Source organism: Pithys albifrons, chromosome 2, assembly GCF_047495875.1.
Source record: "Pithys albifrons albifrons isolate INPA30051 chromosome 2, PitAlb_v1, whole genome shotgun sequence".
Lineage (NCBI taxonomy): Eukaryota > Metazoa > Chordata > Aves > Passeriformes > Thamnophilidae > Pithys > Pithys albifrons.
Window position 1 is genome coordinate 85,402,370 of NC_092459.1, and position 16,414 is coordinate 85,418,783.

Consider the following 16,414-nt stretch of genomic DNA (forward strand, 5'->3'; position numbering starts at 1 on the left):
AGGCAGAGGAGCGCGCGGGATGAGGGAATAGCGCCGCGCCCGCCGCCCCGATGGCTCCTGCGGCGCACGCGCGGGCTCGGTGGGCCGGGCGGGGCCGCGGTGTCTGTTCCGTCCCGTACGAGCGCCGTCACTGCCGCTGCCGCCATCGCTCCCCGGGGCAGCCATGGCCGTGCGCGGAGTGCCGCGCCTGGTCTGGTGCCTCCGCCGAGTCGGGGCCAGCTGCGACTGGCTCCTGCTGGAGGCCGGCACGCAGGTGAGCCGGGCAGGGCCCGGCCGGGCTTCTTGCGGGCCCCTCGGAGCGGGCGGGTGGGTGGCCGAGGCGCCGCTGTCGGCGCCGCTGGCCCCGCTCGGGCTGAGCTCTATCGCGGCCGGCTGCGCCCGGGGCAACGGGTGAGCGGCGCTCGGAGCACTTTGTTTCGGGGGTCTCGTTGTTCCTTACGGCGCTTCCCAGGAGGAATAAGCCCCTTTCATCGAGCAGCCGTTCGTGGCCGCTCGGAGGGGCGGCCGGGCAGGGCAGGGCTCGCCCACCCCCCGCGGGGCGCCCCGAGCGGGGGTGTTTCAGCCCCGGCAACGCGCCAGGAGCGCAGGGCCGGTCCAGGCGCCAAGTCGTCGGTTGTTATTATATTTAAACTCTTATGTCGTGTTTAGATAGGAGTTGTTTGGGCGACAGTAACATAAGTGCGCACGGGGGTGGAGTTCATAGTCTATTTAACGAGGTGATGCATTGGCGAGGTTAATTAAGGCATTGTACTTGTGCGGTTTAAGGCGTTCAGGTGTAAAAGAGGCCTCGTTTTAAATTTGTTTTGGTCATGTTTCGATACAGTGCAGGAATAATCTTTTTTCAGCTTTTGTTTTTTAATCGAAAAGCCCAAATGGGCCCTTGTGCTCTTTTCCTTAAACTCAGCAGGTGAACATGTGTGTGGTGAGGATGGGGCAGTGTAAGAGGATTGCTGTTTTGGTGGTCAAAACCAGGCGGGTATGGGTGACGCTGTGGCCAATTCCTTCATGGTCACGAACTGCAGAAGGTGCCCCTCCGACCTCTCTTTTCAGTGCTAGCCAAGTCTTTAAGGAAACGTATAGTTTTGTTACTTTCCCATCATGGATTCGAAGCCCTGAGGTGTGCAGGTATGCTCAGTGAAGGACTGGAGTTAATACATCCACAGAACTTGCAGTCAGGGCTCCACTGAGTGCAGACAAGCCAGTTCCAAATGTTATTGCTCCAGTTGTCTACATGGCACTTGTCACAGGCAGCAGGAGGGCTGACAGCATCAGAGCAAAACCACTTTCACTGGGAATATAACTCATAATTATAGGATATCCTGAGTTGGAAGGGACCCATTAGAATCATGGAATCCAGCTTCAAGCCCTGCACAAGACAGCCCCAAGAATCACACCATGTGCCTGTGAGCATTGTCCAAACGTTTCTTGAACTTAGACAGGCTTGGTGCTGTGACCACTTCTGTTCCAGAGGGCATGCCTGAGGCATGAGGATGTGCTGTGACATAGTGCTGGTGCTGCTGTGGACATCGCTGAACTCCTGCAGGCAAGCAGTAATGTCTTGTACCCCTGTTTGCTAAATGAGCTTGATTCAGGGGAAGTTTTGTGACTGGCCCCACTTGGTCTCACTCATAGTGGTGTGTGAGGCCTTCCAGATGGATGTGACTGGGCCCTGAGGATCATTCAGGTGGCTAAGGTACTTCTGTTGCTGCTCCAGGGGCAAATGCAAAGCTGATTTTATGTGCGAGTCCACACGAAGTGAGGACTCTTCATCTGAGTTTCTGTACCTCTTAGATATGCAATCCACATTGAGAGAACCCTAATATATATGAAGCATTTAAGAGGAAGGGACTAAGGTGATTTAGTTTGCTTTTGTCATCTTAATTTGTTTCCTTGCATTTAGCTGGGACATTGGAGTCTGAGTTCTGGCTTTAAACTCAAGGTGAGCTGTGCTCAGGTAATGTGCAATGCCCACATGAATAAGGAAGGTGTGCAGAGGAGACAGTAGAGGGAGAGAGAGCAGAGGTGTGCTTTAAATGGCAGTCTGCAATTAGATGAGGTTTAATAAGATACGTGAAATGGTACAATTAAATTATGTCACTTCTTGGAGAAGATATTAGAGTGTAATCATATTGTTTAGATAATTTTCATTACTGATTATGAGCTGCATGTAGCTTAGATTCTGAGCCATAAGATTGATGGTGTGATTTACAGAAGTATCATGCATTTAGGGCAATGTTGTATGTGCACTTTTTAATGGCAGTTTTCTGGGCTATTTGTTTCTGCCGCCAGAAAAGGAAGAGCATAAGAAGTAATCTTGAGACTCAAAACCGTAGTGTTGGTTTGAAGAAATGGTGTTTAGTTAGTTAGTGACTAAGGTGGGACACAGATTGATTGTGAGTGGCCTTGAGCAGCTTTGTTGCTGAGGAAAGATGTCCATTACACCTTATGAGGTTCTTGAGGCTGTAATGTACCTTGGAGAAGTCCAATTTTCCTCAATGAAAGAGAAAGATAATGCTTAAAACTTTGTAGGTTTCTATTTTCTATGTACTCTTGAATTTAAATGCAAAAAAAAAAATCATATTATGCCAGATTCTCAGGAAGTAGCTATAGGATGCTACAGTTTTGCTATACCTAAACTGAAATGACAAAGCTGACATTTACCATGCTGTTGGTGATTGCAGTTACTAAACTACTTTATTTTTAGGTAACTATAGGCCGAGGATTGGATATCACGTACCAACTGGTGTCAAAAACCTGTCCCTTGATGATCTCACGTAAGCACTGTGTTTTCCAGCAGAATGCAGAAGGGCAGTGGACTGTCAAGGATAACAAGGTACAGAGACTGATTGAAGATCTTGTACTCTGAGATTGATTGAAAAGAATGCCTTGTTTGGGATTAAGAAATGTATGAGCCATGATATAGTATGTTGTCTTGCCTGTTGTGGACTTTGTTCAGGAATTTTCAGGCTGCTGCAATTTGGATGCAAATCGTATTACTTTCTGGATATAGATTCACCTTTTAGTTTAGCCTTTTTCAGACCATTATGGCCTTGTCACAGGCACTTTGCAGTCCGTGAACCTATTTTGTGTTGCTTTCTTAAAAAAAATCCTATGAATTTTTGGCCTAGGATTTTATCCTTTCAAAAGGATTATGTTCTTATGGTGCTAATGAAAGAATAAACGAAACTCTTTATTGTAGTGACACAATTGCTTTAAGAAGAATCTATTCTTCAACAAGAATCTGTTGTTAGAAAAGGTATGCTTTGTGTTGTTTAAATGAGTTTCTCCTGAAAGTTCTTCTCAGCTGATTAGAATAGAATGTTGACATCAGAGTCATCACCCAGGGCTCACAGTGACCTGTTTTTTGTATTGTGGTCTTGCCACATTCTCATTTGGACTGAAAACTGTAAAATCAATCTGCTTTAAAAACTGGTGGAAGAAAAATGTTCTACACATCATGCAGATTTGAAGGATGTTTGAGTCAACAGCAGATGATTCAGAAAGGAATGGAGTGGCTACAACTAAGATTGCACTACTCTTTAAACAAAACTTTCTTGTAGTGCATGTACAGTCTTACGGCATGATTGGAAACACCTAGGATAGAGTAACTATTAACATGTCCTCTTTGTTATCGCTGTTACCAGTCGGTGAAGTTGTTTCATTGTATCTCTTTGAGATACAGTTCCCACTGATTCTGCAATTCACTGTGAGCACAAATCAGTTTTGCTGATTTGGAAAACTACTTCTTGAGCTAGCTTAGTGTCTAATTTTCAAACCTTTTTTATGCTTTGAACATTATCTCTAGAACATTTTCCTTCTTCCTTATATTTTCCTTATATTTATGGTGAACTATCTCTGTTTCCTTTAAAGAGTACAATCAAGGTTTTTTGTGTGTGTTTTTTTTTCCCTGGAATTTCAGGTGACATTAATTGTCAAGAATAATTACTGCAGTGTTCTGTGTTCTTGACAATGATCTATTCTGGAGTTGTTTTATTGCATGGTTCTTATTTCCAATGCATTTGTGCAGTTTTTCTGCCCGGAGTTCATTCTTTTCCTTGTACAGAAGTCCATATGTTAAAATGTTGCTCTTAGTACCTGTACATAAAATCTGTAATTCAGGAATAATGCACAGTAAATAATAAAATGCAGCAACTAACAAATTAAACACTCAACCAATAAATTGGATATTGTAAAGTTTATTTAAAGAGGTGGCTTGTTCTGACTGCAGCACTGAAGAGGCTGGCTGTGTTTACAGTTGCCAGAAATAACTTGGAGAGGACTTGGTAACTACATATTAAATTTTGCTGATTCTGTGTTTATTGGCAGAGTCTAAATGGAGTCTGGCTTAACAAACAGCGCCTGGATCCATCAAAAGTCTATCCTATTGCTGAAGGAGACCGTATTCAGTTGGGAGTACCTTTGGAAAACAGAGAGACTGCTGAATATGAGTATGAAGTAATTAAAGAGGAGTGGGAGAAAATTAGGCCCTTTTTAGCCCAAAGAAGTGACCTGGGGAAAGCTAAGGCTTCAAGAACTAAACGTAAATTTAGTTTGGAGGAATTGGAGATACCTGGATCAGAAGGCCCTTCAGACTCCAAATGCAAAAGAGACAGAGTGTCCTGTGACAATGAGCCTTTGGATGACTCATGGCAACGGGTAGAAGAGGCCAAACTGTTAACAGAGAAGATGGATGTCAAGCTGCCTTCTCCTGGACCAAGTGAGAGAGGTAGCGGTACAGTGCACAGTAGCCCTGTTCGCTCCAAGAAAGCTGTGCCTGTCCCACATAAGGATCAGAAAGGCTCTGGTCTTACAGAGTCATGGACTGGCTTGAAAATGCTGAGGAAAACTCTAGTAGATGTAATGAAATTAAAGGTCAAAGTGCAGGAGAAGCAGACAGCAGTTCTGAATGTGAAGCAGAAGCGTAGAAAGTGTGCTCAGAAGGAGATCCTGGTAATGGAGCAGGAGCTGCAGGAATTGCAGGACCAGCTATGGATGGAACAAGAGCATCAGCAGCAGCAGGTGGAAGAGCTGGAGAGGACATTCTGTAGAGAGCAGCAGCAGCTAGAGGTATAATGGTGGTAATCATTTTTTGCCTACGTCTTCATTTTTATGGAATCCAAAATAGCTCTTGAACTATACAGTAACAGAAATTGTGTTTGTGTGAATTACCCCTGTTAAAATTTTCACGGAAGTACTTAACTTCTGGCACATATACCGAAAGAAAGTGTGGAAACAGAAGAGATTTGGTTGTATGGGGAATTAGGAATAAGAACCAAAGTAAAGCATTTCAGTTGGTAAAGAAGCTTGCTTTTAAATAAAAAATGAAAAGTCTCTGTCTGATCTCCTGTGGTTACAAAGAGGACAAGTTGAAAAGTATTCACTGTAAGTGTGAATTTCTCTTGATATGTGGCTGAAATAATGTCCAATTTGCATGGTACATCCATTCCCTTTTCAAGCAATGAAGTATTACATGCCTTAATCCTTGTAGAGAGGGAAATTTTTTCTTTTCCTACTTTGAAAGAAACCTTTCATGCAATTCATATCTTCAAGCAGTATGTGTATGTTGATAAATAGCTTTTTAGATAACAAACTGAAATTTGCTGAAGCTCAGACCACTGAAAATCTGGTTTAAAGAAAGTAAGAATTGATCTTGGAGTGAGTTTAATAATTTATCAGTTACTTCCTTTAAAGTCTGCTGCTGGAGGCAAGATACCAGTATCAGAAGTACAGAGAGTGTCGAGTTAGGCACAGTGTGAAGTTCAGCTGGAGCTTTAGGTATGTCCGACCTCTTTGGATGTGCTCAAAGACAGAGTTGCAGCTTTTAGGCTGTTGCTGACCTCTTTGCTTCTATGAACATACTGGTGCCTTTAGAGCTGGAATACTGTGGAGGTGCTCCAAATATGTAACTGTAAATTACATATCCATTTTAACTCTTGATAATAAATGATAGCTCTAATTTCTCTTGTACAGTAGAGTGGGATATCTCAGGGTTTGTTGAAAGCCAGTATTCTTTCTTTAAACATATTCTCTAAAGAGAGTGTGCAGAGTAGTAATTTTCTGGTTCTTACTTTCTTCAAGTTTTTTTCTTCTTTTTTTGTCCCACTTCTTACCCCACCCAGGGAGAGAAGGGGCAACATGGAGAAGAGAATCTGAAGGAGCAGCTGGCCCAGGTCCTGCAAGAGGCAAGTAGTTATGAGTTTAGGTTTGGTCTAACCTTTTTACTCAGATATTCAAATCTTTCTTACTTTTTGTGGCCTCTTGATAGAAGATAAGGACTTTGCCTTAGGGTGACTGTAAAATATAACTGAAATGAAAGAGTAACCTGAGAGAGGGAATGCAAAGTGCAATGACACTGGGAAGGTCATAAAGAACTGGCACTACATTCGAATTTTGAGTTAAGGGTAAACTGCCTTAATACCTCAACTCGAGGTGCTGGAGTGGGTCCAGAGAAGAGCAACAAGGCTGGTGAAGGGACTGGAGCATAAGTCCTATGGGGAGAGGCTGAGGGAGCTGGGGTTGTTTAGCCTGGAGAAGAGGAGGCTTAGAGGTGACCTCAGCACTGTCTAGAACTACCTGAAGGGAAGTTCTAGCCAGGTGGGGGTTGGTCCCTTTTTCCAGGCACTCAGCAATAGGACAAGGGGGCATGGGCTCAAGCTCTGCCAGGGGAAATTTAAGTTGGGTAGCAGAAAAAAATTAGGGTGGGGGATTCCCCATCCCTGGAGGTTTTTAAACTGAGATTGGATGTGGCACTGAGTGCCATGATCTGGTAAATGGACTGGAGCTGAACCAAGGGTTGGACTTGATGATCTTGGAGGTCTTTTCCAACCCAATCGGTTCTATAATTCTATGATTCTATATGTTGCTCTTTTAGGAGATTAAGAGAAAGGAATATTCTGGACCTTATGACTATGAACATGTATATTTAGTAAGATAGCTTATAATGGCACTCATAACTTTTGGGATGGTATTGTTACAGCATCATGCTTTGATGGAAGAACTGAGCCGTAGTAAAAAAGATTTTGAGGAGATAATTCGTGCCAAGAATAAAGAACTGGAAAAAACAAAGGTAAGGAATAACTGAATTCTCAGTTTTATTCATAAGTTAAAAGTTATATGCTTCAGCAGTGAAGGTGGTTTAGTTAACATTTGTCTTGACTCTGCCTGGCCTCCCGTAGTACAAAAGTTCTGTGTTTTGAGATGCAGCTGATTCTGGTTCCCAGGACTGGGGGAGAATGCACCTTGCCGTGTTCATAAACTAGTGTTGAACAGTTGTTGCTAGATCTTTCTCAAACATAAAGAAAGCCCAGAGCTGTGTATCATGCAGAAGTGCGCCCATTGCACCCTTTCTTTAAAAAACAAAAAACAAACAAACAAAAACCAGACCAAAACCAAGAGAAAAAACCCAAAAGTGTTTGAAAACTGAGGTTCTTAATTATCAGTTAAAGTGCATTCAAGTAAAACTGCAGTGTGACAGCAGTTCTATAAGGGAGTGTAGGACTGTAGCAACATGGATGTTGAATAATGAATAAGCTACATTTCTTCCTGCCCTTGACACAAGGTGGTGAGTGGAAAATAATTAAGGAGATTCTTTCATGTGTCTTACTCTTGGAAATTATCACATTATCCACCTCTGGCAGTTTGCTTTTTTTTCATGTAATCTTTGAAACCCTGTTGCTGTTTCAACTGTAGCTTTAATTGGAAGAATTTCTCTTATTTTTAGAAGATAAAGAAGGTACCTAGCCTAATCAGCCTAATCGAACTCCAAACAACAAAAAAACACATTACTTAGATGTTAAATACAAGTAAGTGTTTTTAACTTTCATGCTTCATTTTTTTAACATTTCAGGTGTTTTGTCTGTTGGGTGTTTTGCCTTTTACATCAGTGTGCTGGTTTGAAAGTAAACCAGCTGGAGAAATGAACACAACTAAGGGGAGATTACAAGTCAGAGCTACAATTTACTAAAAAGATGACAATAAATACAATGATACAGTATGATTTTCTACTTCTACTACCTGTCTCTGCACATGTGCTTCCTGGCAATATTATGTTGAGTAAAACCTTGTTCTTTGTTGATACACGACCATATGTAAAGTAAACAATCTTCTGTGGAGGGAAAGGACTTCACCCGGCAAGCCTATGAGGTTTATGGTGAAGACATTTTTTTACACACTGCACACAGTTTATGTAGGGTTAAAGCTACATCCTGTTGGCTAAATTGAACTTCACACCACCAAGCCACAAACTTTAATTGGTTATAATCCATATCTCACAAGTCCAATGTTTAGATGAACTCCTCATCCTTGATGTTTTCAGGTGCTTCTCTGGAGTCCTGTGTGAAAGTTGAAGTGTTCAAATGAGAAACTTCTGGGGAGTCACTGAGAGCTCCCAGGGAGTGATTTCTCCTTTAACAATCAATGGCAGCTCTGGCCTTGCTGCTTCTTAGCTGATTCTGCTCCAGTCTCACGGAGTTGATGCAGGCTGGATTGCTCACATGCCCATTTTCTGAAAGAAATCCTTCAACACATATGTACTTTTCTACTAGGAGGAGAAGGAAAAGGTGAGAGCCCAAAAAGAGGAGGTGCTGAATCAGATGAATGATGTGTTGGAGAATGAGTTGCAATGCACAATCTGTTCTGAGCACTTCATCGAGGTATGTTTAAACCTTTATGGGTTTGCCAGTAAAGAAGAAACTTGATAAACTTTCCCTAGTTGTATTAAAGTAATATTTAAGCCTATTTCTTTACTTCACTAGTTTAACAGTCCCATCAGAACCACAGTGAGTTTTTCTGGGAAAGGGTTGATCCAGAAATACATTCTGTCTGTTCTGACTTTTCTGGACAGAAAATTCAGCTTTAGTATTCCTACTTGCATAGACATGAGTGCTTAATGCTAAGATCCATATAAGCTTGGAGCACTTGTGTGGGTTTTTGGTGCTCTGAGTTGCTGCTGACAAGCCTGCTTGGGGAGGAATTGTTTTGTAGTGAACCTTACTTTAACTGGACTAGAATGGGACTGTTTCAGGTTCAGATATATGGAGAGCATAGATCAATCAAGTCCTGAACCATTTATATTGTTCAGATAAACTGTTTCTTGGAGAAATTGGCCTGTTTCCATTTGATTGTAGAATTGGTAGGTTGTGCCTGACATGGAGACTGTTGGTTTTCTTGTTTTGCTAGAACTTCAGTTTCATTACATTCATTTCTACTATGGAGAAACCTGATGTTTTAGTCTTGTTATACTGGCTTAAGAGCTAGCTCAGATTTTAATTTCTGGTTTCTCAGTAATTTAAGATGGTATACTGCAGTATCTGAGTTTTTTTATAATTTACCCTTTTTGAATTGGAGAAACTTGTATTAGAATTAATTCATTTTGTCTGTTTCTGGCATGCTGTGACTTACAGTGACTTCATTAACTGACTTGTAAAACTGGCCTGCCCTCTAGTACAGCAGAGTTTGTGTGTGTAACCCCTACAAAGGCTAAAGAAAAGGGGCCTTGGGCTCTTCCATCTCTTTCTGTGTAGGAAGCATTCACCTGATATTTCTCTGTCTTCAGTATGTTTTTTTCTTTCCAATGCTTATGTGAGCATGCTGTGACCAGTGTCCTTGCGCTGAATTCCACAGGCAGTCACTCTGAACTGTGCACACAGCTTCTGCTCCTACTGTATCGATGCGTGGATGAAACGTAAAGTGGAGTGCCCTATCTGCAGGCAGGAGATCAAATCAAAGACGCGCTCGCTGGTACTGGACAACTGCATTGACAGGATGGTAGAAAAACTGGGTGTGGAAATGAAAGAGCATCGCCTGACCCTTATCAGAAGGCGGAAAGGTGAGAGGTGGGTGGATGTGGCATGATGAGTACAATCTTTATTCCATCTATTTTGTACAACTTTCTTTGGCACCTATATACCAAGAAGATGCTCAGGAAATGCAGCAAAACCACTCAGAAAGACTGAACTTTCTTGAGTAACTAGCTTTACTGCACAGTAAAATAAAATTAATAAAACATTTGGAAAAAGACTTCAGTATGAATTCCACAGTCCAGTGGGACAACTTAATTTGACCATGCTAAAGGTGACCCTTTAGTGATCGAAGAGATCACTAAATAAAAGCAAAACTACATGGAATGGAAAGGGCAGTCCTGTGGTGTAAAGGAGAACACTCCAGACTCTGAATCTCAAGATCCTGAGTTTGAGTATCAATGGGGACAGTCCCCCGGCAGTTCAATGCCTCCCTGCCATCCCATCCCATCAGATCTCGGATGCTCAGCAGGGTCAGCCTCGGTTAGTATCGGGTGCTGTGACAGTCCTGAGGACTTCACTGTCACTGTCCAAGCTCGCTCGGCCGTGCCAGATGGACCTCAGGACTTAAATGGTGGGGCCAGTTCTGCGCACGCTGTGCCTCACCTAAAACATCCACTGCACAGGCTGTAAGGGCACACCCAGGTGGGGAGAGCCTTTCCCAAATGTTTGTTTGTGAAGTCTGGCCATACATACGTACATATGGAATGGTCCTTGAAAAATTTGCTAGGCAATTTTGATTAAATTACTGAGTACATAATTGCAAAAATTCAGCAGAGCAATGCCTGATGAGAAGCTCTGAATTCTCTTCCGTGTGGTAGATTTATGTAGGAAATCTCTGAAAGGGACATTGGTATTTCATGTATGGCTAAAGTGGCAGCTGCTCTGCTGTTTATTTTTGTAGAATTAAAGCTACTGTGGCTTAAAGGCATAACATCTTACCTAGCTATAGCTAAAAGACTGTGTATGGTGGAGCTTTAAGAAAACTCCAGTATGGGCTATTCTTATTCTGCTTCCTTCTTCCAAATTTGTTTCTAGAGCACTTGACACTGGTATCTAGGTGCTGAAATGTAGACATCTTTTCTTGCTACTCCTTAACTAATTTCTATTGCTGTGTTCCCTCAAGTGATTGTCTTGTTCTCTCTTCATAGAGGTGAGGGCACGATCCTTAATTTTGCAATCTGTTAAGCCTTTTACTTAACGAAAGAAAGGTGCTTTTGAAACATTTCAGATGCTCCATGGTGACATAGAATGACATTGCTAAGCAGTGCTAGTTAAAGCCTGAAATTAAAACCTGTGTAACCATCTCAAGAAATGCTGCACTGCCCAGAGACTGCCCAGCTCAGCTTCACTAATTGCTTTTCCCTCTGCAGAGCTGACACTGGTCTTGTGCAGTGTGCACATGGGCAGAGTGTGCCATAGCCCTCCTGAAGTGTCTCATCAGATAGCTAGTGGGAACTGGCTGCAGTGGTGCCTTCACTGGAGTCCATGGTATGCTAAACCAATGGTCTTCATCCTTGTTTGAACAAAAAGAAAATAAGCTCATAGCCTACCTTCATAAAACACTATCAGTAGGAAATCATTTAGCTTAACTGTGACACACTTCAGGAGGAAGGTTAAATGGTCTCTGTGCCATCTTTTTTATTCTGTGATGGAAACATTTTGATTGAGATAACCATGTGTCTATTTAAAATTAATTCCTAAAGAATAAACCTGTTGGAAGAGGAATAGTGATGCAAGTGGCACTTAAGAAGCTATCAGAGCTTCCCAAAAAACGTTTCCAAGAGCCTTGGTAGAAGGGGCACCAGAAGGACAGCTTTCAGTCTTAAATGTATGAAGGTTTGGATGGGGCTGTAAGTGTCCTGAACAACCATTATTTGTGTGAGAGCTCCTTCACCACATTTTATTCCTTCCCTCTTTCTTACCTGTTAGCCAAGGCACTGTAATAGCCATTTTCATCAACAGTTGTGTGTGTGCCTGTGAGGGGATAGAGAATGTCTCCTCATCGCTGTTATCTTAACAGGAAAAGACATACAGAACACTTTAGAACACTTAAGAAAAGAAACAAACAAAAAAGTCCAACCCTTTGTTCTTTTAATGCTGAAAACTGAAAAGAAAAAGGCCTATTCCCTGCAGCTTGAAAGACCTTTTGCAAACTACAGTGAGAGGCTAAAATATAGTTTCAAAGAGAACTAGTAATTAGCACTTGTGGGCCCAGCAGTCACAGCTAACTTTTGTATCTGTGTGTTTTGAATGCAGAGAAACAGAACGTGATGGTGAAACCAGCCACAGGCAATGACAACGGTGTCGCTTCATCCACCTACTCCATCTTGTCAATAAGCAGTTGTGACAATGATGACTCTGAGGAGGATTCTCACTATAATGAAAGCTACTGTGTTATCTGAACACTGTTACTGCAGACTCACTTGCCTGTGTGTGCCCAGAACCAGCATAATGGTCTTTGGTTGACTGCTGCTGGAGGAGCGGACTGGACACATGGAAGGAGAGACTCTGTGAAGAGGCTGGAGCTAAGAACTAGCAGCATTTGGAAGAAGAACCTACCTTGTTTTTTGAATGAATGTACAGAAGCTTGATCTCTAAAACAAAATTGGAGTTGTGAGAGAACAAACTGCCATCATGCTAACTAGTTGATATAGAAACCCTAAACTTCCACCATAGCTTGTGACCCTCTTGGTGTAATGTAGTTTTTACTGCATTGTTGCCCTTTCCTTAGTGAATGACATGTTTAAATGTGTACATCAGCTTCCCTTATTTCAGGCAGCAGAGGGAATGGCCCAAGCTATTTGAGAACTTGGCTATCCACACTGGCAGGCAGGAGATACATATATCAGGAAAAAGTGCCAATATGGGTTTTCCTCTTGAATTTCCCATGGCAGCTAGAGTCAGCCCAGGCTGTTGGCAGTAAAGGTGATAAAGGATGGGTTATGGACCCTGTTGGCTGTAAGTGCATTTTAAGCTGAGCTGCTGGTCATCAGCTCACTCTGTTTATATAATTGATTTTCTGTTAGGTGGGGATGGAGGAGATTCTATCTTCCAGCGAGTGCTTTTTTTGTGTAGTGTCTTTGGATTGTTCCCTCTTCAGGCTTTTGCATACAGGATTTTAGAACTGGGAAGCAGCACATCCAAAAATTATTAGCAGTGACTTCAGAAACATAGTCAGCAGCAGAGAAGAACCTCTGCGTCTTCAGAAGTGCTGCTCTTCAAATGATTGAAATGTCCTGTTGCAGGGTAGGAAAGCAGCATCTGTAGGCAGCATCCACAAGGCACAGAATCAAGCACTTAGGTTTGTTGTTTACAAAAACATTGCTATTGAGCTGTAGGTTGTACTACCCTCACAGAAAATCACTCTCCCTAACAGACTGAGCAAGTCTTGCCTCATCCTATCATGTATTTGTCTGTCAAGTTCTGTTTTCCAGTGGCTTATGCTTTTGACTTAGCTGTTACATGGAGAGGACTCTTATAGAGAATGGGGAAGCCCTTCTCATCTGTAATACATCTTTGGCTATTTGGATGTACTTTTTTCTTTTGTGTTTATTTGAATTAAGAATGAAAAAATATAAATCCATTTCTTCTTTAGTCTTCCTTTGTGCAGCCACTGAGATGAATGTCTTTCTCCCAGTTGTCTTTCAATTTTTTTGAGAAAACAGAGACTCTCTCATTTAATGACTTGCTTCATGTTTTGATTGCTGTAAGTGGTATGAGTGCTATAAAGTTATTTGAAAGACTTTTGTACTGAGGAAGTGATAAAAGACTGTGACTACCCTAATGCTGCTTTAGTAGCTATAAATCATACCTCTTACCTTCTTCCACTGAAGAAAGATCTCATTAAAAGGTGCATGAATGATGATGCTGTCCTAAGGATGTAGTGCATTCTGGTAGATTGGATCAGTAGGACTTAAATAGGGGAGGCTTGATCTGAGGGCCTGGCAACGTGCTTAAAATCTTAGTGTAAGATTTCTTTTGTGAAGGAGACATTATGTCTTGCACATTCTTCTTTCTCTTTTAATATTTCACTTTCTCTGCTCTTGAAAGTTTCTTTTGTGAAAATGTGCTTTCTAGGATGTGCAAGTGAAGAGTGTTCCTCAAAATGCTCATGAAATAGGCAGACATGAAACAGGCATTCCCGATGAAGAGAAGTAGAAGAAAAACACTCTGGGCTACCTAGGACTGTAAATTCTTCTACTGTGTGTATCTTCCATGTTGCTGTGCTTTTTTTGCTCATTTTATTTTGTGAAATATATATTTATTTTATTATGTTGGTGTTTATGCATATTGTAGATGACGGTGCTTCCCCTGGTAACAGAATGGTAATCTCTGATACAATGTCTGAGTGTATCCTCTTTTCACTATAACATGAAGAATATAAGTGGTATACCAAACCATTCCCACTCTCATTGGTAGATGCAGAGTGTGTAAAGGTCGACAGAGAGAGGTTAAGTAAAAATACTATTTACTTGCAAAAGCTTTTCAGTGACAAAAGCAGACCTGTATTTCTAGCAGTGTCCTTTGGTCTAAATTGAGGATCCTTTCTTCTACATGATTGTACATCTGAACAGCCCCTTGGAGATGTTATGTCCTGAACCATTACCTGTCTTGGGATCGCATTAAGTGCTTCCAGAATTCAGGTTACAGCTGAGCTAGTCACAGTTGATGCACAGCAGGCTTGCTCCTTTCCCTTGGAAGACAGCTGTCAGGTAGCATGTTAGTCAAGCACTTTTGGAGCTATACATTGTCCAACATCATCAGATGATACTTGGTGAGGAGTGCTAATGGACTGTGAAAGGGGACCATCATAGAGGGATATTTAACTCATGCAGATATATATGGGCGTTCCCGTGGTGTAAAGGAGAGCACTCTGTTCTCTGAATCCCAAGGACCTGAGTTCAAGTCTCAGTGGGACCGTCCCCTGGCAGTTCAATGCCTCCCTGCCATCCCATCCCGTCACGTCTCGGATGCTCAGCAGGGTCAGCCCCGGTTAGTACCGGGTGCTGTGACAGTCCCGAGGACTTCCCTGTCACTGTCCAAGCTCGCTCGGCTGTGGCAGATGGACCTCAGGACTTAAATGGTGGGGCCAGTTCTGCGCACGCTGTGCCTCACCTAAAAAATCCACTGCACAGGCTGGAAGGGCACACCCACGTGGGGAGAGCCCTTCCCAAATCTGCATTCATGAAGTCTGACCATACATACGGAGTCCAAGATCAACCTGACAATCGTGTGTGAGAAAAATCTACTGCATGAGTATTTGGTGAGCCTGCTGCAGTGAGCTGTGGGAGCTTCAGACAATGTTTATTAAAGAAGCCCTGGTGTTGAGGTGCAGAAAGGACACCTTTGCTTTTTAAACTCCTGAGAGCAGCCTAGGTGCATCTGGATACAATCCTAGCCCCAGGCTTTGTCAATGGTTTTCGTGTAAAGGATTATATAGGTGTAATTGAACCATTACAGAACTTTGTCCCACAGGATTAAGGATGGCCAACCAGATATATATGTGATTTATTTTAATAAATAGACAAAAACATCCTAATCAGAGTTATTTACTACACAGTATAGAAACTAGAACAACTATTATAATGCACTACAAAGCAATATTGAAGGAGTTGTGTTAAAGCAATTGTATTAAAGCTAGCAAAACCAATTATTAAGAAAAGATTTATATTACCCATATCAACGACCATGGGCACATCTCTTTTGCTCAGCCTTAAGGAGTAACCTTGAAGGGTGACTTCACTCAAGGGAGGAATCTCCACCCATACACTCCAAGAAGGGGTATGTTAGAATACCTCCTGTTAAAATGTGGGACTGGGCTTTTATAGTATAAAGTGATTGACTGTCAGTCATATGTTTCCAGGCCAGCTGTGTCAGCTCAGTGGCTTTAGATAAGTTATCAGTAGTATCACTTGTCTATTCCTTTATCTGGAGACTTCACCAGGTTTAGCACACCTTCATCTCACTATCAGGATGTTTAACTTTGGGTTTGAGGAGGCAGGCTGGATTCAGCATTAGTCAACACCAAAAGCAGCATGATGACCCCTTCTTCATTTACCGCTGACAGCTTTGCAAATTGGGCGTTGTTTGAATAGTTTTTCCCATTCCAGGCAGAGCATCTTCCTACAGAGCCTTAGCAACAACTGGCATTTAACTTTGCAGAACATGTAACAGGCAATTTAAATCCAGCTGTACCCCTCTCCCCCCCAGGTGAAGTCTGGGTTTTCTTTTCCAAAGGTGATCAGTGTTTTACTTCCTCCTCCTTGTCCTTCTCTCCTCCCAGTCCCTTTTGCCATAACTTGACCTATTCAGGTATACCTATTCAGCAACTAGGTAATCATGAGCCACACTTCCCGAAGAGATTCCTCCCATGCCTTGGTGTTGTTACCATGTTTGCTTTGGTTTTTGAGACTAAGCATTCATCCCCAGGTATGTCCCCAGGTTTCCAGCTCACAGAATCATATAATCAACTAGGCTGTAAAAGACCTCTGAGACCAAGTCCAACCTATGGCCAAACACTACCTTGTCAACCAGACCATGGCATGAGTGCCACATTCAGTCTTTCCTTGAACACCTCCACGGACTGTGACTCCCACCACCTCCTCAGGCACTCA

The 16,414-nt window shown here is 42.4% G+C and overlaps 1 protein-coding gene across 3 annotated transcripts; it reads left to right on the forward strand.

Annotated features, from left to right (window-relative positions):
- The first annotated feature begins 94 nt into the window (after positions 1 to 94).
- On the forward strand, positions 95 to 14,072 carry RNF8 (ring finger protein 8). 3 transcript variants are annotated; one of them, XM_071576595.1, is made up of 8 exons: positions 95 to 253; positions 2,705 to 2,833; positions 4,327 to 5,067; positions 6,120 to 6,182; positions 6,977 to 7,066; positions 8,544 to 8,651; positions 9,622 to 9,833; positions 12,057 to 12,197. In XM_071576595.1, the coding sequence occupies exons 1-8, from the start codon at positions 164 to 166 to the stop codon at positions 12,094 to 12,096; spliced, it is 1,473 nt and encodes a 490-aa protein (XP_071432696.1). In that variant the 5' UTR covers positions 95 to 163; the 3' UTR covers positions 12,097 to 12,197. The 3 variants fall into 3 exon arrangements, with proteins under 3 accessions (XP_071432696.1, XP_071432687.1, XP_071432704.1); XM_071576586.1 differs by having other exon boundaries at positions 100 to 253; positions 9,622 to 9,826; positions 12,057 to 14,072; XM_071576603.1 differs by lacking the exon at positions 95 to 253 and adding an exon at positions 589 to 1,939 and having other exon boundaries at positions 9,622 to 9,826; positions 12,057 to 14,072.
- The last annotated feature ends 2,342 nt before the right edge of the window (positions 14,073 to 16,414 follow it).

Coding starts and splice junctions, on each gene's coding strand:
- RNF8 (XM_071576586.1), top strand. CDS start 164: ATGGCCGTGCGCGGAGTGCCGCGCCTGGTCTGGTGCCTCCGCCGAGTC. Junction 5,068..6,119: donor GAGAGCAGCAGCAGCTAGAG/GTATAATGGTGG, acceptor TACCCCACCCAG/GGAGAGAAGGGGCAACATGG. Junction 8,652..9,621: donor GTTCTGAGCACTTCATCGAG/GTATGTTTAAAC, acceptor TGAATTCCACAG/GCAGTCACTCTGAACTGTGC.